The sequence below is a fragment of the Vigna angularis genome, chromosome 1 (assembly GCF_016808095.1).
Source record: "Vigna angularis cultivar LongXiaoDou No.4 chromosome 1, ASM1680809v1, whole genome shotgun sequence".
Lineage (NCBI taxonomy): Eukaryota > Viridiplantae > Streptophyta > Magnoliopsida > Fabales > Fabaceae > Vigna > Vigna angularis.
Window position 1 is genome coordinate 12,796,751 of NC_068970.1, and position 19,458 is coordinate 12,816,208.

At 32.6% G+C, this 19,458-nt stretch overlaps 4 protein-coding genes across 4 annotated transcripts; 1 reads left to right on the forward strand and 3 right to left on the reverse strand.

Annotated features, from left to right (window-relative positions):
- Positions 1 to 5,243: 5,243 nt before the first annotated feature.
- On the reverse strand, positions 5,244 to 6,359 carry LOC108339392 (uncharacterized). Its single transcript, XM_017576530.2, has one exon. It carries the CDS (start codon positions 6,307 to 6,309, stop codon positions 5,650 to 5,652), a length of 660 nt encoding a protein of 219 aa, XP_017432019.1. The 5' UTR covers positions 6,310 to 6,359; the 3' UTR covers positions 5,244 to 5,649.
- Positions 6,360 to 7,998: 1,639 nt separating this feature from the next.
- On the forward strand, positions 7,999 to 10,065 carry LOC128196265 (PKS-NRPS hybrid synthetase cheA-like). Its single transcript, XM_052876527.1, has 3 exons — positions 7,999 to 8,543; positions 8,628 to 9,137; positions 9,219 to 10,065. Exons 1-3 carry the CDS (start codon positions 7,999 to 8,001, stop codon positions 10,063 to 10,065), a joined length of 1,902 nt encoding a protein of 633 aa, XP_052732487.1.
- A 1,865-nt stretch (positions 10,066 to 11,930) lies between these two features.
- Positions 11,931 to 12,927, reverse strand: LOC128196285 (protein MAIN-LIKE 1-like). Its single transcript, XM_052876549.1, has 3 exons — positions 12,772 to 12,927; positions 12,568 to 12,726; positions 11,931 to 12,500 (listed from the first exon to the last, which is right to left on the reverse strand). Exons 1-3 carry the CDS (start codon positions 12,925 to 12,927, stop codon positions 11,931 to 11,933), a joined length of 885 nt encoding a protein of 294 aa, XP_052732509.1.
- Positions 12,928 to 14,394: 1,467 nt separating this feature from the next.
- On the reverse strand, positions 14,395 to 18,481 carry LOC108324192 (probable trehalase). The gene is made up of 11 exons (XM_017557056.2): positions 17,817 to 18,481; positions 17,600 to 17,719; positions 16,970 to 17,085; positions 16,758 to 16,858; positions 16,571 to 16,680; positions 16,243 to 16,315; positions 15,995 to 16,156; positions 15,833 to 15,920; positions 15,047 to 15,146; positions 14,752 to 14,965; positions 14,395 to 14,622 (listed from the first exon to the last, which is right to left on the reverse strand). The coding sequence occupies exons 1-11, from the start codon at positions 18,404 to 18,406 to the stop codon at positions 14,539 to 14,541; spliced, it is 1,758 nt and encodes a 585-aa protein (XP_017412545.1). The 5' UTR covers positions 18,407 to 18,481; the 3' UTR covers positions 14,395 to 14,538.
- Positions 18,482 to 19,458: the final 977 nt, after the last annotated feature.

The window sequence follows — 19,458 nt, forward strand, 5'->3', positions numbered from 1 at the left end:
CTTCTAAGATTTCATCTTTATCTTGCACCTCCAACTTTTTCAAAAATTTCATTTTTAACTTTAAAAGATATCTTTTTATTAAAAACACTTTACACCACCTTAATAATAATTAAATTTAAAATTCAAATATGATTTAATATAATTTTATATTTTAATAATTATTAAAATATGATTTATATGATAATATTAGTTATATTAAAAGTATAAAAATAAAATAATTAAAATTAAAATAAAATTACATTAAATAAAATATTTAATATATTTAAATATATTCAATTATATTAAAATACTAAAATAAATTAAATAATTATTAAAATTTAAATAAAAGATAAAATTTAAAAAAAAATTATTTAAAATAAAATAAAATTATAATAAATAAAATATTTAAATACATTTAAATTATATTAAAATATTAAATTAAATTAAATAATTATTAAAATTTAAATAAAAAATAAATTTTTAAAAACAATTATTGATATCCGTATATCGATATCCGATTAACATACCTCTTCAAAATTTTGTTTTTTTTAAACTTTAATAATTATTAAATTTAATTTAATATTTTAATACAATTTAATATATTTAAATACATAATTTGAAATATTATTTTTATTTTCATTATTATTATTCTTATTTTAGTTATTATTATTTTAATTCTTTCAATAAAACTATTATAAAAATATAAATCATATTTAATAATTATTAAAATATAAAAATATAATAAATAATATTATAAATTTTATTTAAATTCAATATTTGTTAAATTTTAAATAAAAAAGCAAAAGTGTTATCATATTTTATGGATTTTAATATTTGATAAACAAGTTTTTAAAATTTTGGTTTTTAATTAAAATTTAATAATTATTTAATTTAATTTAATATTTTAATATATTAAATCAAATTTATTATTACTATTTATTTTTATTATTTTATTTTTAAGTTTTTAATATAACTATTATTATAATATAAATTATATTTTAATAATTATTAAAATATTAAATAATATTTAAATTTTAAATTAAATTATTATTAAAGTGGTGAAGAATGCTTTTAATAAGAAAGGAAAGAAAATGAATTTTTTTTTATTAAAGTTGAAATAAAATTTTTGGAAAAGTTGGAAGTGTAGGATGAGATGTTAGAAGATTAAAAATGTAATTTTTGAAAATGCAGAATAAGATCTTGGAAGTGTAGGATGAAACACTCTACTTTTGATAACTATTTCACCTAAAAAATTATAACTCTTTATCTTTCTCAATCTCGTTATTCATCAAATACATATTTAAAATATTAACGTGAATTTTAAAAATCTAGCAAATATGATATTGCATATATTTAAAAAATATATATTATAAATTTAATTTAATTTTTACAAATAAAATATAAAATATTTATAAATTTAATTTAATTTAGTAAAATATAAATTAAATTTCAATTTTAATTTTTACAAATAAAAGATAAAAAATATTCATTACAATATAATTAATTCACAACAATTTATTTATAAATAAATATTAAAATATCTAATAAATAATAAATACTTACAAGTATTAATTATATGTTGTGATTTTATTCGCAAATAATAGTGAAGACGTATATATTCGTCAGAGGACATTCTCCTGTTTTTGGATCTTATTTGTCCAGTTCCGTCTTTCTTTCTTTTTCTTTTCTTTTTCATTATGTTAATTTTTCATTTTTATGATTTTAGTTACTAATTTTCTCTAAACGGAGTTTTGGTTTTTTATTATAAATTATAAATCATGTTTTATACTTTCTTTGAGCTAAATTTTAAACCAAACATTTTTTCATTCCATCTTTATTATCAATTTAAATTGTATTTATCCATTCAATCATCTTTACTCTTTAAATGTTATGCGGCTCCTTCTTGAAGACTACATACATACTCTGTCAGAAATACAACTGCTTATGTTTGGCTACTTGCTTTTATTCCTAGTAGCCGTAGAAATGGATGGCCTTGGATTCGAAAATTTATACCACGGAAAAATATTAAATTCTTCATTTAAATGGTTTCTCCTGCTAAATTCTTTTCTTGTTTATGCATGTACATTTGGAGAATGAACTTAGATATTTGAACAGAATCTAATAGCGGTGATACGATAATTTTAAACGAATTCTTTTAAGATTTTTTAATATAGTTATGATTTTATGCTGTGAGATATTTTGTGTTTAATTTAATTTTATAAAATTAATTTATATTCTAATATCAAAAGGATGTGAAGTGATATGGTTAGAATATATATTGTCTATTTTAAAATGTTGAATTTTGCTATGATTTTATTTTTAAAAGGTGTTTTAGGGAGTGAAGGGAATATTTAAGTTGTTTTAGATTTTGACTTTAAACGATATAGGACTATTAAACATTATAGAAATATAAATTCCAATCAAAGGTTTAAGGAGAATGATTATCAATGGAACATCAATTTTCTTTTCCTAAGTTTGTCAAACAACATAATTAAAGATAATCATCATGATTAATTTGAAGTATTATTTACTTTGAAATATAGAATTTTATCATGGTTTTATTTTTAAAAAACATCTTAAGATAAAAGTATTTTTTTTTTCTTAGACTGGACTCTAAGTCATATGAAACTATTGAATGTAATAAAAATAATATATAATACAATATTTAAATTATACTTGTATATTATAATTTTATCATATTTTTAATAGGTATGCTATCTCTATATAATACTAATACATTTGGATTTGGTTGTATTTTTAAAAGAAATGGAAACTAATGGGTAACGAGTTTTGCATGTGGTGTCATAATTATTTAGAGCTCTTAATTCAATTTCATTTAAGTCTAATCTAACTTTTTTTATATCAAATTTGAATTTTTTGAATTGAGTAATTATTTTTCATATAAATAATTAAGTATTTTTTTCATTTTATTTTTAAATAAAATTTTATACTTTAAAAGATAATCCATAGATTGATGTATCTCGTAAAACTTTTTTTGACATTATCTATCTGTAAACTATTATATATATATATATATATTTTTTTTTTTTTTCTTTTTTTAACCTATAAACTTTTTTTCCTTGAACCAAACGGTGAACTAAACCAAATTAGCATGTCTATCAGTCCCCATCTTAGGCCAGAGTTATGTTATTTATCATGATATATGAGATTAAAGATCTTGCAAAGTGATGTGTGAGTCTAATTGGAAAGGTTTATTGGATATGTTACAAGAATGAAGTGCATCGTTTTCATATTTAACTAGTTTTTAATCATTTTATTTTCCTTTCCATTTTTCGATATGCATTTAGGGTTTACATTTAAAGTTTATTTGCAAATTATTTTCTAGCATAACTCCTACTCTTCAACATTCATTATCTAAGCTAAATTCAACCCACATAAAGTTACACATTTATCTTTAAGTTTCGAATATTGAGTTAGCTCAAAGGATTCAATTTACATTTTCCAAGTCTTGAAATTTAATGCTTTGCGTTCATGAACAAATAGGGGTTAAAAGTTATTATCAAAATAGATTTGAAGCAAATATTACTATTCTAGCATCTTACTAGTTAAATTCTTGATCAAGGATAATTGAATGAGTTAAAAGCACATCGGTAGTTAGTTGAAGAAAAGTGACACCTATGAGTAATTCTAATAAATCCATAAAAGAAATATAGTATATTATGAAAAATCATCTTGTTTTCTAAAACAAAATTAAAATCTAACTACACAAATGTCATTACATTCGTCAACCACACTTACGAAATAATCAAAGTTTCCATATGGAAATTACATGGTCAGCATTCAAAAGAGGCAAACATTTTGAATTTATAATTTAGATGAATAAGTGAAATTTAAACACTATAATTCATGAAAAAGAAAAAAGGATCAGAGACTGACGTAAATAAACAATTAATTAAGCTAATTACACGTTAACTAGTATTTATGGAAAAACTTAAAAATATAATTAAATTTAAGGTAACTAACTTACATATAAGTTCAGTTTTCCTTGTTAATTTAAATATTTGTATATTACCAATTGATTATAGTTATTTAAAAAAACAGCGGACAATCTGTGATTTGAAAACAGCATATAAAACTCTATAGTCTCATTATATTATAATTAAATTTAAGGATTTTAAGGATAATTGTAATTTTTGGTTCTCATATTTCAAACAATCTATGATTAATTTTTAATTTTAGTGTATTAATTTTAGTTATTTGTAATTTTGTTTAACTTTTTATTTCCTTAAGTAAATTTAATTCCTTAATCGTTAATTATTTACAATTTAAAATTTTAAAAAATATATTAAATTAATATCAAATTACATTCATTTTCCTTGCATCTTTCTTCAATCATGTCAAAAAGTCACCAATATTATGTGTATTTTCTCTTTATCTAACTTTGTTGAATTCAAAGTAACAAACAATTACATATAATCGAACTAAATGTTAAACAAAGATGTAGATAATCAACTATTACAAGAATAAAATTGTTTAAAAAAAGAAGTTCAAAGAAAAAAATTATGAATAATTAAATAGCAGAAGAATAAAATTGGTACCAAAATTGTGGATTTTGCAAAATATAGGATAAAAATTATATTTAATTCTAAATTTTATGCCAACACTAAGATGGGTAAAGTTTGGCAAACCTGCGTACTACTACTAGCCCATCACTCGTTTAACGGTAGCTTTGTATTTTTAGTAAGGTAGTTTTTTAATTTTAATAATAAAAAATCAATTTAAACTATTAAAACTGTTATATTGTTATTTGTTTTACATACCCTCCTACTATGATAGTGATAGTTTAATTATTTATACATTAATTATGATTTAAGAATTTTTGTAAGTATGATGGGGTATGCGAAAGGCATGAAGTGATGGGCAGATTGGAGCGTCAAGTTGACGAGGAAATGAAGAAGAAAAAAGAGAAGATTAGGATACTTTTTCTCCTTCTATCTAGCCTTGATCCCTCCAACGTATTAAAAGCAAATAATAATGACATCTTCGCTAAATGTCAAATTAAATCTCACTCCGAAAACACTTCCAAACTTTCTCCTACTCCTCACTATTGCCCATTTTACCCCCGAGTCTATGCCGCGTGAGACCCACACACATCGGACCATACTCTCTCACTTCACTGCCAACTTCTCCACCGTTACGGGCGCGGAAAAGCCGCGTAACCTCCACCACCTTCGTCTTCTAAGCGCCCTTTTCCTACCCAATTAAATCTCACCCCTTTTACAATATGCATACTATAAAATGTATTCACTTTGTATTTTTTATACAAATAAATATTGCAATAAATTCTTAAATTACATAATGACTCTTGGTAAACTAAGATTAGATAACGAGGAAAATCACAGAATCTTGACTCCTCAATGTAAACTCAAAGAACTACTTATAAGAGTGACTTGCCCCCTATACTCATAATTCAGATATGGAGCTAAACATAAATAATTTAAAGGATGTTACGAATAGAAGTGCGGTAATCATTTCCCCCAATCACAGACATTAAGTTATGATTAAAATGTCATTTTCCCATTTTTTTCTCTATGAAATGTTAAGTCATCCATACATTTTTGTTTTCCTGTAATGATAAACTGGGTTAATTATTGACCAGATTAAGTACAGAGTTACCCCACGAAAACATGTCATCCACTTCAATCTGTACTAGCTTGAAAATGATTGAAAATTACTCCGACCAATTCCATTGGCGTTAGTGAAAAATCCGACCAGCTTTGCGGCGGCGCCACCACTGTTTTGGGCGGAAGCATGCTTAGGCACCACCTTGCTGGTCCTCTTAGAGGGACCCACAAAAAGAAGCGAGTCCTTCTGACCACAATTGTGACTCCGATGCACAAGGTCCCGAAACCTCCACCGCTTGGGCGATGCGGATGTCTTCTTGCAGGGCGGGGTCCACACACAGTACGTTCCTTCAGCCACGCCTTCGAGATCGTTGCTGCCGTCCACGGTCTCTCGCTCCTCCAACATCAGCGTCTTCAAAGGCAAACGCGGACGACGTGTCGTTTCAAGGGGAAGGGACGTAGCGGAGAAGAGATGCGGCGCAGGGTCATGGTGGAAGGGAGGGTAGAAAGGTCTGATTTGGCCGTTGCAGAAAATGTCGTCGGCTGAGGCAGGTGAGGAGTCTGTGTGACCGAAAACGAAAGAGAACTCGAAGTCATCGACCGGGTCAGCGTCGTCGTTTTGTTGGCAAAGAGTATCGTGGGTGTCGCTGCGGTGTTCGCGGACGACTCTATTAGCGATGTGAAAGAAAGAGTCGGAAGAGTGAGCACTGAAACTTGGAGAAGACGTTGGCTCTGTCTGCATCATTCAAAAACAGAGAAAGGAGTTTGGTATAAACTGTGGAAAGTGTGTAGAGGCTCTGAGATACTATATATAGACAAGGGAGTGGAACCGGTGCTCACTCTCTGTTTATTTTATGCCATTTTTCATTTTCGCTTTTCTTTTCTTATTATTTACTCTTCCAGTTTTAACACTGCTACTATCCTCAGCAATTTTTTTCTTTATTTTTACTGTCATATATCTCCTTATTATTTTAATAGTGTTATTTTAATTCATTACTGTCTAATTTATATATAATTATTTTTGGTGTAGATTTGAAATACTCAAATAATTTAATTTTATATCTTTAACTTTTACATTTATTTTTTTTCTGTTTTATTATTCTATTATTTATTTTTACTTTCCTTCTTTTTGGTTCTTACCTAAATTCTTGTCAGAACTAGGGAAGAAACCTGAATATCAATTTTTATATTTGTAATAAATTAATTTATTTACTGCTACAACATTTATCATTCTTTCCTGTTTTCATTCATATAAATAAATAATAATTTTATCCTATTCATTCTTATCTTTTACCCATTTAAATTTTAAAAAAAATTATCATGTTTTTATTTTTAATTTTTCTCTTATTTGTGTTGAAAATGAATTAATGTGGACTTGGGGATAGTGAGGTCCTAGTTCCAAAGCTTAGTTTGTGGAGTTCAAAAAAGGGTGTTGCTCCCTCCACCTCCATAGTCTTCTCCCTCCACCTCCCCTTTACTATTTTGCCCCTTCCTCCATCTTTTCTTTACTATTTTGCCCCTCAGTAAAATTTTATTTTTAAAATTATTGTTTTTTAATTTTACTCATTTATAACATATTTCACTGATAACCTACGTAGTTTCTTGTATGAGTAAAATATTTTTCTGCAAAACTTGGTGATCGTGAAAAGAATTATCAAGCAATCTTCCTCTTGTTCTCGGTGCAGTACGTGGTGCAGTGCGTTTGTGGTGTAGTGTCCTTGTCGTGGTTCCTCTCCAGGTACGTAGTCATAATCCTTCCAATAATCTTAAACCCTAAACCCTAAACCCTTCCCATAATGCTTCCAATAATCCTTTTAATATGCAAGCCTATAATCCTTCCCATGAGCCGCCAATAGTAAAATAAAAACGAAACGTAAAGGAACACTGCCTGGACGGATGACATCCGTTTTGCCTTAAACGGATGTTGACATCCGTTGAAGGATGTCATCCGTCCAGGCAGTGTTCCTTTTACGTTTCGTTTTTATTTTATTTAGGATTTATTTTATTTACAGTAGTTTATATTTAAATTTTTAATTTTAAATGTTATATATGGTTAGTTTTTAAACGTAATAATTTTGTTAAAATATGAATTTGTTATAGATGATTTTTGTATCTTTAATTCTTTAATAATTTGATAATTATATAAAAAATTATTTATTACTCTATTTATATCAAATATATAATTTAATTATATTAATATTTTTATATTTGTTTGATTAATTATTAATTATGTTAATAAGGGTCATTATAATTTTGTAGGTGATTATTATTTAAAATGGATGAATATCTTCATATGGATTCTCAGATTGGTTGTAGTTTGAAATCTGATTTGTCTTCATCAATTAGCAAAGTTGTAGGGAGAGATTTAACAAATAGATTTACAACAAATGAAATATTTCATTCACGGGAGCACTTAATTCAATGGGTAAGAGGGATGACTTTTGATTTAGGATTTGTTGTGGTAATAGTAAGATCTGACATAGCTACTGGTGTACGGGGAAGAAAAACGTATGTCATACTTGGATGTAAAAGAGGGGGAAAATATAGGAAATACAAAGCTGATGCAGTGGCTAGTGTATACGGCACTCGTAAATGTGAATGTCCGTTTAGATTAAAGGGTAAATCATGTTCAGATGGGGCCGGATGGGTGTTGAAGGTGATGTGTGGACATCACAACCATGAGTTGGCTGAAACTTTAGTAGGTCACCCTTATGCTGGCAGGTTAAATACGAGTGAGAAGTCATTACTGGTTGATATGACAAAGAGTAAAGTTACACCTGCAAATATTTTATTAACACTCAAACAAAATAATGATCGAAATGTCACAACGATTAAACAAATCTACAACGCAAGGCATGCGTATAAACGATCATTAAGAGGGTCCAGAACTGAACTACAACAACTTATGATGTTGTTGGATCGGGATAAGTACATTCACTGGAGTAGGTGTGCTGATGATTCAGAGGTTGTTACTGACTTGTTTTGGACACATCCTGATGCGGTGAAATTGTTAAACTCATTTAATGTTGTATTTATGATGGATTCCACATATAAAACAAATAGATATAGACTTCCGTTGCTTGAGATTGTGGGTATGACGTCTACAGGGTTAACCTTCTCAGCAGCATTTGCTTTCTTGTCTACTGAAAGGCAGAGTAATTTCACATGGGCTTTGGAAAAGCTGAAAGGTTTATTTTTAACATCTGAGGGTGGTCCTAAAGTTATTGTGACTGACCGAGACTTGGCTTTGATGAATGCCATATCAAGTGTATTCCCTGAGTCATATCAGATGTTATGTCGGTTCCACATCCTTAAAAATGTTAAAGCTAAATGCAAAATGTTAGTTCATTCTACTGAGGTTTGGGAAGTGTTGATGGATGCATGGGAAAATGTGATGGATTGTGCTGATGAAAGCTTGTTTGTTGAGTATGTGAATGGTTTTCAATACGTAAGCAGATCATGGCCTTTGTTCTTTGAATATGTTAATCAGACTTGGATTATTCCGTACAGCACATACTTTGTAAAGTTCTGGACGAACAAAGTAATGCATTTAGGGAACACAACCACAAATAGGTATGTTGTAATGTTATTTTATTTATTTGTTTTGTAGATAAATATTTATTTGTACTTGTTGAAGTTTTTTTTTTGTTTCAGGGCTGAATCTGCTCATTGGAGCCTGAAGAAAGTTCTGGGCAATAGTATGGGTGATTTGTGTTCTTGTTGGGATAGTATTCATAACGTCATTATCTTACAACACAACAAGATTAAGGCGTCATTTGAAAGTAGTTTGTTGCTCAGGAGTGACCATTTTAAAGGCTACATATATAGAGAACTTATTGGGCGTGTGTCTCGATATGCATTGGATCTCATTGCTAAGGAATTGAAAATAGTGCAGCAGATAGGATTGGACTCCTCAAAGTGTGGATGCGTATTGAGACATACATTTGGTGTCCCATGTGCATGTGAATTAGCACGATATGATCCTAGGATGATCCCTATAGGTGAATTTCATATCATGTGGCGAAGATTGCATTTCTCAAATGTTGAATTAAATGAAACTAAGCCTCAGTTATCCATTAAAGATGAGTTGAAACAAGTAGAAGAACGATTCAATGAGGTTGACATTGGCGGTAAAGTCACCATCAAGCAGAAGTTACTTGAAATTGTTTGTCCTACATTGACATCAATGGTCCCTCCATTACATAAAGTCAAGACAAAGGGTGCACAAAAAAGTAAAGTTAAACGAAGTGAAAGGAGAGTTCCAATGATAGACCAGTTTCATTCTGCTACTCACCCCTTCATTGTGGACATTGTTGATGTTGTGGCTGATGGTCACTGTGGGTATAGATGCATTGCTGCGTTGTTGGGACTCGGAGAAGATTCATGGCCCGTTGTGAGGAATGAGTTGTACAAAGAACTCAGTGCATGGCGTGATGAATATGCAAGCCTAGTAGGAGGCTATGATAGACTAGAAGAACTGAGGACCTCTTTGTTGGTGTAGTCACTGTCCGCGGTAAGTGTTTCCCGTTTTATGTAGTTTCTTTATTACATGGTTTTTTCTAACAACTTTTATTCATAACAGGCTAACAAGAGCAAGTGGATGACATTACCAGACATTGGTTATGCAATTGCTAACCGATATAACGTTATTTTAGTGTGTTTGTCATACTCTCAAAATTATACTATCTTTCCACTACGTTCCACACCACCTTCTGATATCACTCAACATCGCTTAATTTGTATAGGACATGTTCATGGATGTCATTTTGTGCAGGTAAGTGCATTTTGTTATGAATTCATTTTAAAATTACTTATCACTCAATTATATTTTATTATTTGTATAATGTAGGTTAAGCTACAAGAAGGTTGTCCGTTGCCCACGGTGAATATCATGTCCTCAACCCACTGTTATCCTGAGGCACGAGCGTGGTCATCTATTTATACTAGTAGGATGCACGCATTTGAATAGTTGATGGACATAACAACATCTTATGTTGACTTAGGTGATTCATGATATTTATATTATGTATGAAGATATGTAAAAATACACTATTATATTTTGTTATTTAAGTACTTATTGTCAATATTCATGATAATTATACTTTTATTATTCGTGATATTTATGAAGTATTTATTTATATATGAAGATATTTATATTACTTGTTGTTAATTAAGTTCTTATTTTTTTCCACTTAAACATATAAATATTTGATCATCTATATAACCAATATAAAAGAACATGTAACTCAAAATGAAATATAAAGTCCTGTAATACATAATGAGAAAAAGGAAATATAAAGTCCTGTAATACATAATGAAAAAACAAAATACAAAGTCCTATCAATTAGACGTTGACCGTCTACCACGCACATGCCTCTGCTCTCTCCTAGTCGTGGAATATTCGTCGATGCCTTCATTAGCAATCTGAAGCAGGTCCACTGACACCTGATGTGCAACAGTACCCTCGGTGACATGACGACACGATATCAAGGACTGTAACATTCTCGCCATTCGCCTAAATCTAGCCTGCATTATAATTATATCAAACAATTAAATAAACAAGGTGATCAAAATTTAATAATATAAGCAATGAAAAATAACATACCAGGGCGCCAGATGGTGAAGGTGGAGACGATCTACGATGGGATCGTGCCTCCCGTGGAACATCGGGGCGTTGTCTAGGTGCAAGAGTCGGTCGCGCGTCATCTGCAGCAACAATAATATAAGGATGCGAAACCCTCCTGAACCATTGAATGTAACCATCGACACAGTCAGAAGGGGATGATGCATGTCTGACATTACTCACAACGTGAGCTCTGAAGTGCAACCACATATGATCAATGACCACTACATCTGCATTTGGAACTGTAGTCGGTGATCGTGGAATGTCTTGCTGAAACCCAAATTGCCTCAGCACACGCTCAGGCAAATGACGACAAAGGGTGTCACCAATTCGAATCCATCCAGAATACATACAGATGCCGAAGAATGGCCGAATGCCCCGATGCCCCTCATACGGATGCCATACAACTCCACTGTATATCAGCGCATCCAACTATGATCGAATCTCTGTGAGAGTGGAACTCTGCCTAGGGCTCTGCCACCTCATGGCACGTGGTGTGGTGTCATCGTAAGAAGCTACCAACCGCCTCCTCCCCATACTAGGGAAATGTTCGTATATCCAACTCTAAAAAATAATTATTCAATTAAATTTCATCCATCTTCGAACATGGAAATAAATACATGAAATAAATGTCAAAGTTATAACTGTACCTGAAATAGAGTCAAATATCCAGCCATCTGCTTCGTGGAGGCGAGACTCGCATCCCCGAGCTGGTCGTACAAATAGGCGAGTGCAGCAACACCTCAGGCATATCTGCCACACGCGTGTACGTCTCTAAATAACAATAAGTAAGACACGCGTATAGAATTGGCACTCTTATTTGCAAAAATTGTGCATCCTACTAGATGCAACAAATATGCTCTAGCAGCATAGTCCCAATGCTGCGACTCACACCTCTGAACATATATCTCTCTAAGCCAGCTGAGTCTGACTTTCGGACCACGTGCGTCCTCCATCTCAGAACCTGCTGTGCCACCATCAACGCCGAGTAGTTGCACAAGGGCTGTACGAGCCTCCTCAAACTCCAACTCCTCCAAATCACACATTTGTCCCATCACGGGCAGGTGAAGTAATGTCGAGACGTCATCAAGAGTAATCGACATCTCCCCTATAGGGAGATGGAAACTACTGGTCTCAAAATGCCACCTCTCTATGAATCCGAGGAGTAACCCCTTATTAACGTAATCATAACAAATCCCTGTAAGAGGCATCAAACTGGAATTCAACACAATGTGTTGAATTCCCTCGTGGCATGGTCCTAACTTATTTACTTTTTTTCCATGAGAGATCAACTTCAGCGTGTCCCCTCGATCCTACACATCAATATTTAATAAAATTTCTATTAAAAAAAATAATAAAAAGTTTTATTTTTGCACTCACCCGGCCTTGTGAAATAGCATAAGCTACATGCTGAACATAGTGGGTCAGCAATGAACCATCACGTGGACCTCCAGGAAATCCACCGACATCCTCTTGTATGTCATGAACATCCACATGCTCCTCCTCATCATCATCGTCGTTAGGGGCCGTAAATGCATTCTATTCACCATGAGTCTCATACGCCTCATATGTTTGTTCCTCAACGGCTCGCTCCTCGGCTATGGGGTCATCCTGGATAGGAGCTGCACGACTTCTACAAGCAGAAACGGTAGATCTTCTCCGAGCTTCGCCCTGCGACGAACTCTCTCCTCGAGAACTCTCTCCACGAGAACTAAAAGATGCACCACGTGTTCTTGCCATTTCTAACAATAATTTGTTTGTTTAATTTCAAAAATTAAGAAAATTATTATTTTAAATATCATTAATAAACTATAACAAAATACAATTCAAAATAAATTAAACTAATAATAATTATTTTATTAACTACAAAAAAATTAAATAAAATAAACAATTAACTAATTAATTAAAAAAATACATTTAAATATATTTTCATTTAATTATTATTATAAATACAAATTTATTAATATTAAATACAATTAAATTAATAATATTTATTTCCAAGAAATAAAAATAATTTAAATATATAAAAGTTTATATATCTAATTCAAACTTAATCAATTTATTTAAAAATAGCAAAATTTAAAAACTGTAAAAGGTTAAAGAAAATCTAAAAATAATTATATATATCAAATAACTATATTTAAAAAGAATTTAAAATATTAAAAAAAAAATACAGCATCCGAGAGCCAAAACGGATGTGGGATGTCCGATTACCCTTCAACGGATATCCCACATCCGTCGACGGAAGTCCGACATCCGTCGAAGCGTAACGGATCTCCCACATCCGTTTCGGCCTTTCGCGGACACTGTTGAAACGCGACAAGCACCAAGGCAGAAAGCACCGAAAACAAACCTGGACCACGCCGCACGCCGCAGATCCACTCCTCTCCCAGCTGAACGGCCTCCACCGCACCGAGGCACCAACGGCTCAACGGCTGCTCCACAAATGCTCTTCCGAAAAATGAAGAAGAAAGAAATGGAGAAATAAAAGTGAAAGGTTGATGAGGCTTGACGAAAGAGAAGAGAAAAAGCTTGACGGAAGAGAGAAAGGTAAACGGAAATGGAAGAGAGGAAGAGGTGCAGAGGGAAGTAAATCAAAGGTTTTAAATAAATTAAAATATTAAAATAATAAAAATAAAATCAGAGGATATAATTGGCATTTTAAAAAATTGGGGAGGTGGAGGAAGAGACGTGTGGGGTGGAGGGAGTAACACCCTTCAAAAAATGGTCTACCTTCTGTACTTTCCGCCACCCTAAATTAATAAGTTCTGATTGTTTTACGAGCCTCTTTGGTTTATTGTATGTGGTGATTTATCGAAATAAATTATTTCTTTTTGACAAAAATTACGTTAAAGTCCCCTGTAAAAAACATTTAAACTTTAGCTACCTGAGTGTGGAAAGCTGAAGAATGATCTCGAATATTCTGATAAAAATTTATTTAAATAAAAAAGTATTTTATTTAATGAAAAGAATGAATTTAAATATAGTTTATTAATATATATAATTTATTTAATTTATTAAAGATTGACATATTGTCTTTTATATAATATTAAAATTACTTTCATGTACATCTTTAAAAATATAAATAACTTGTAGTTAACTTATTGCTGTAACACGATATCAAGCCCAATACAATCTTGTAATCATAGTTGTTTATAATTTTGGTTAACTACTTTTATATTAAAATCTTGAACCAAACTGACAAAATTTAAAGCTAATATATAGTTTTATATTAAAAAAAATCATTCACGAATTTATTCACACAGTTTTCTTCACCCGCTCATGCAAATATCTCGTACAAGTAAATTATTGCAGCATAATTTTTTGTCCACCTTTCAATTTCGGAGCACATCAGCATTCTATGTTCCGATCTTCAGGCCATCCAAACTCCTCCAAGAATGCCAACACAACACCATTTGACCAGCCAAAACCAGTCTGCATTGCAAAACAACCCAGTCAGATACTGAGAAAGTCACTAGTCAAATTTCTTTCATTCAACCAAGTCAGATTATATTTTTCTACAACGTTTCCCTAGACCAAAAACATAATTGTAAATAGTAATACCTGGGGCACGTATTCGCCTCCACCTCCAAAGTCTCCACAATGCTCCACGTCAAGCTTTTCATGCATTAAGCCCGTTTTCTTGTAAACGATATAATTCGTTGTGACCCATCTGATGGCAATTTCTTCAGCCAATGACCTTGCTTCTTGCGACCCAGATTTTAGAAGGCCTTCCACTAGCATGTGTTGAAGCGGCGCCCAGCCATTTGGAAAGTCCCTATTGCAAGTATGTCAGGATCATTGATAAGTGAAACATTTTACCTGTCTTACCCAGTCTCACCCTGCTTATATTACTTACCACTGTTGTCCTGAATCAGTCAAAGAAGTTGCAACTCCAGCGGCACGGACAAGGTCGGAAGTTTTGAGACTTTCAACGACACCAGCCACAAGTGAAGTGTCTTGATAAACATAAAAACATATTTAGTAATCAACTTAGAATGCAGGAAAATGTTTTTTCTTCTATGTTTCACAAAGGTAAACTCATCATAGTGATCAATATCTCCCAAGTTCAACACAATTTAGCCATTGCCTGGTGGTGCTAAAGTTTGATATTCAGCAAAAACAGTTTTTAAAGTGGAAATTTGTTGTGCATACAATAGTCTCCCATCCCATCCTTATTTAAATTAACATATGACAGCAATGAAAATAAACTGTCATACTGATTAACAGACTTTTACCAATATTTCATAAAATCACATGCTAATCAACCACTTTAGCAATCTAGCCACATGTTTAGAGATCGACTATTCAATGTAAGCACTTAGAAATCTACGTTACTTTAAAATTTGGCATTTGGCGCCAGTAAGGCCACTTATTAACCTATAATTGGACAGCATAACTGATGAAATAGAAGTCTATAACGGTGTAATTGTTTACACTTCCGAAAATGATCTTAAGTTCCAAGTTCTTCGTGAATAAATGTGTTCAATGTAACCTCGTGTGAATGAAGTTCAAGCTTGATGATTTACAAGAAGGATTGAACCCAATACTTAACCGATACCACAATGATTGCGAGAACTGCTTACGTGCTTGAATTTTCTCATTACTCGTTAGTAAAGTTGATATGTTAACACATTAAGCATACCTGAATAAAATGGTTTCATCCACAAAGGAACAAAATTGGAAGCAAATACATTTTTATTCTGGCGCCCGTTTTTCCAAACATGAACCTCCTAAAAGTATCAAATGGACAGTCAGAAGAACCCTCACCTACTGGTAGATTAATACATGTGGTTCCAGGAAATACCTCACATGTATTTTCGAGCCAGTAGTCAAGCCATTGTTTCATGTTTGCATTCCAGAAAACAGAGTCCATTGCCTTCTTTCTAAGATCAGCATTTTCCAGGAACCGTTCAGCAGTGCCATTATCTCCAACAACTTTTGCAAAGAAGGCAATATTAAGTTCCATCTGAACCAATGGGCATCACAGAATTGATAAGGTTGCAGAGAGACACACATTTCAGGTCTTCTTTTAGATATTAGTATAAGACTTACCCCGAGTACAAATGCATTTAAATCAACAGGTATTACGGAAGTTGTAGCCAATGTTGTGAAATTAGGCGGATTTCTGCATTAATAGGAACAAGATTGTACTGAACTGTAAGTATTCCTGACTCTTAAACAAGGAAAAATCATGTCAGACCTAAGTCAATGTGTGTTTTTCTGAAAAAGCTAAACATTTGGTTGAAAGTGTGTTGCTTAGGCTTGCCCCTAATGAACATTGTGAGTTACTTTATGAGCATCTGAATACCTAGACATTTATTCAGATGATTTTCATATTTTTTTTCCCTTTTAGGAGGTCTTAGCGTATGTAAAATCTTACCTCATCCATCTAGTGCTGAAATCCCATCCTGATTCAGCAGCTGAAGCCAGGTCACGGTAAAACTGCTGTTTTTCTGAAACACTAGAGAAGTTGGAAGCAAATTCCTGGTCCTATGGCATGAATTAGCCAAAATTATAGTTTAAGTCCCATCTCAATAATACCACAGTTGTTAACAAACCAAACACACCTTAATGGATGATTCTGGCCTGGGTTTGTCCCACATTGCATTATAGCGATTTAAGGTATGAGTGCAACCTTGAGCATCCAAAATGGTCACCTTATGTATATCTACAAGATGAAGCAAAAGGTAAACCTACCAAAAAATAGAAGGTACACTACAAATATCACCCAACCGCAGACAATAGTGATCGAGACAAAAAGTTCTAGCGTAATTAATACCTGAATTCCAAAATTCATACTCTTTGAGTAGTGCAGGTAGAGATCTTTTAACCAATTCCACGTCACCGGTGGTACGGTATATCTCATAAATCATAGCGCTTAAAAGGGGAGGCTGGCTATAATATCATAGTAAAGTTTATAGTCACTTTTTCAGTTTGAGGGTAAGAATTATACAATGACTTCCTTTTATTTCAAAAAGGAGCGGTCCAGATATAAGCAAGAGTGGCATTTTTAAGTTTGTTATATTGAAAGGTAAAGTATTTATATCGGAAACACAAAAGTCATTAAGTACTATTTTTAAGGGTGAAATTTACATTTCAATATAATGAAATGAAGGAACTATAAATAGAAAAAGATATAGACACTTCTACATCTTTGTCATCTAAAGAAATTTAATAAGGCATACTTAACGTCTTCATTCATGCTACAAATCCATGTACGGTATATAAATCTAAGCTATAACAACCAAACAACAAATTATTATTGCACGATCTAAAACCGCCACACCTCTATAACTACCAAATATTTATGAAGCGTTAACATTCCCAGCTTAGAAGAAACAATTGATAAAATTCAGTTAATATAATAATAATAGTAATAATAATAAAATTTAAGTAATGTAGAGAGTACCTCCTGTTAGTGTAGTATGCTCTAGCACCATTAAGAACAAATCCATATTGTTCTATCAAGGAAATGAGGTTGGTCACAATAGCAGTAGCAGTGTCGTGCATTTTACTCGCGATCAGGCCCCTAAAGCCCATAAACAAAACCCAGTGAACAGGGCAGGGCCCAGGCCCAGTAGTAATAACTAAGTGCAGGAACAAACAAAAAATAAAAACAAACGGACCTAATAACCCAGTAAGAATCCCAGTAATAAACCTCGCGAAAACGCGAACCGGGAATGACAACGGAACCGGGGAGAGGGAGCAGCGTATGCAAGTCCGGGTGCGCCTGCACCGCATCGGATACTTTCCGGGTCAAGTTTTTCCAAAGCCAATGGACCTGCAAGGCCCAGGCCCGCACCTGAGGGTGTTTGACCTTGGGCAAGAAACCCTCCGGTTCGCGAACGAAATCGTGTGGGGTAAGGTGCACCAGATCGTCCCCTGCACCTCCGAAGTAGGCTTCTAGAAAGCGTTTTAAATCTTCAGCCGCCACGGTGCCGTTGGCGTTACGCGGGAGCTTCTGGAACGCGTCCTGGGTGACGGATAGTGCGAACTTAAGAGGCACGTCGACGTAGGTCTTGGGATCGAAATCGGTACCGCCGAAGGCTTCGAAGGCGGTTTTTTGGAGGCGTTGGAGGAAGGAGAGGAGAGAGGTGGAGGGCGTGATGGCCATGGCACAGTGCGATGATGATAACGATGATGATGTTGCTGTTACAGTGAGAAGTGTTAGTGAGAGATGAATTAGCCATGTGCAGGTGTGTGAGTTTTCAGGCATTTTTGTTTGAGTTTGGGAGAAAATTTGGCAAAGAATTGATGAAACAGAAAAAGAAAGAAAGTGTTTCGGTGGAAAGTTCTGGGGACCGAGAGACTAACCTGCTGACGCGTCTGGGCCGATCGCTCGCCTCCAAACATTTTCACTATTAAGTATTTGAGAGTAGCGTAGATTGAATAATGCGTGAGTGGAACGTATCTGGCTTTTGGCACTGACTTTATATTTATAATTTACCTCGAATCTTAAGCTGATATAAGCCCAATAAAATATAAACAGAATAAGATATAAACAGATTATCTGAATATCCGGTTGTTTGTTTGTAACCACTCGGTTAATATTTTATACTATACAGAAAGATTTAACGAATGATTACGACGAGAAGAAAACAAATCTAGAAGCCGGCGATTGACGCTAGGTGTTACGACGAGGGTCAGTTTGTATCGTAAACATTTTTTATATTGAAAATAACACACTGCACTAAAAAACTCACTCTCAGAACAAACTCTTCGACGGCAACACAGTTACTCACGCTTCACTCTTCTCTACACTTCAACGTACCTTTTCTTGCCATTGGTTAACTTTTGGTATTCATGTTCCGCCATATATAATAAAATAGTTTTTTCTCTTACAGGTTAAAACATATTTATAACTAGTGAAAAAGAAAGAATGGACACGAATATTCGTTTCAGGAATAATTTTAAAAGGAGAATAATGAATTTCATTCTTTAAATTGAAATCGAAATTGCCTAATGCTTTCAATGAGATTGCTGTATATTAAAACATCTTAAAAAAATTATTCTTATCAAGTAAAGGAAACATTTTTCTTAAGACTTCAATGAGTACTTAAAAATTTCATTCACATTATGAGTAGAAAACAAATTGGCATCTTGATCTTTATGTGATACAACCATTTATTTTTTAGTTTGGAAAGAATGATGTATTTGAATCATTGAAGGAAGAATACAGAGAAGAGTAAAACATTAATGGAATGTGAAATGAGCACATGTAACTATTTTTCTTCTTTTCATATCCTTTAATTCTTTCTCAACTAATTG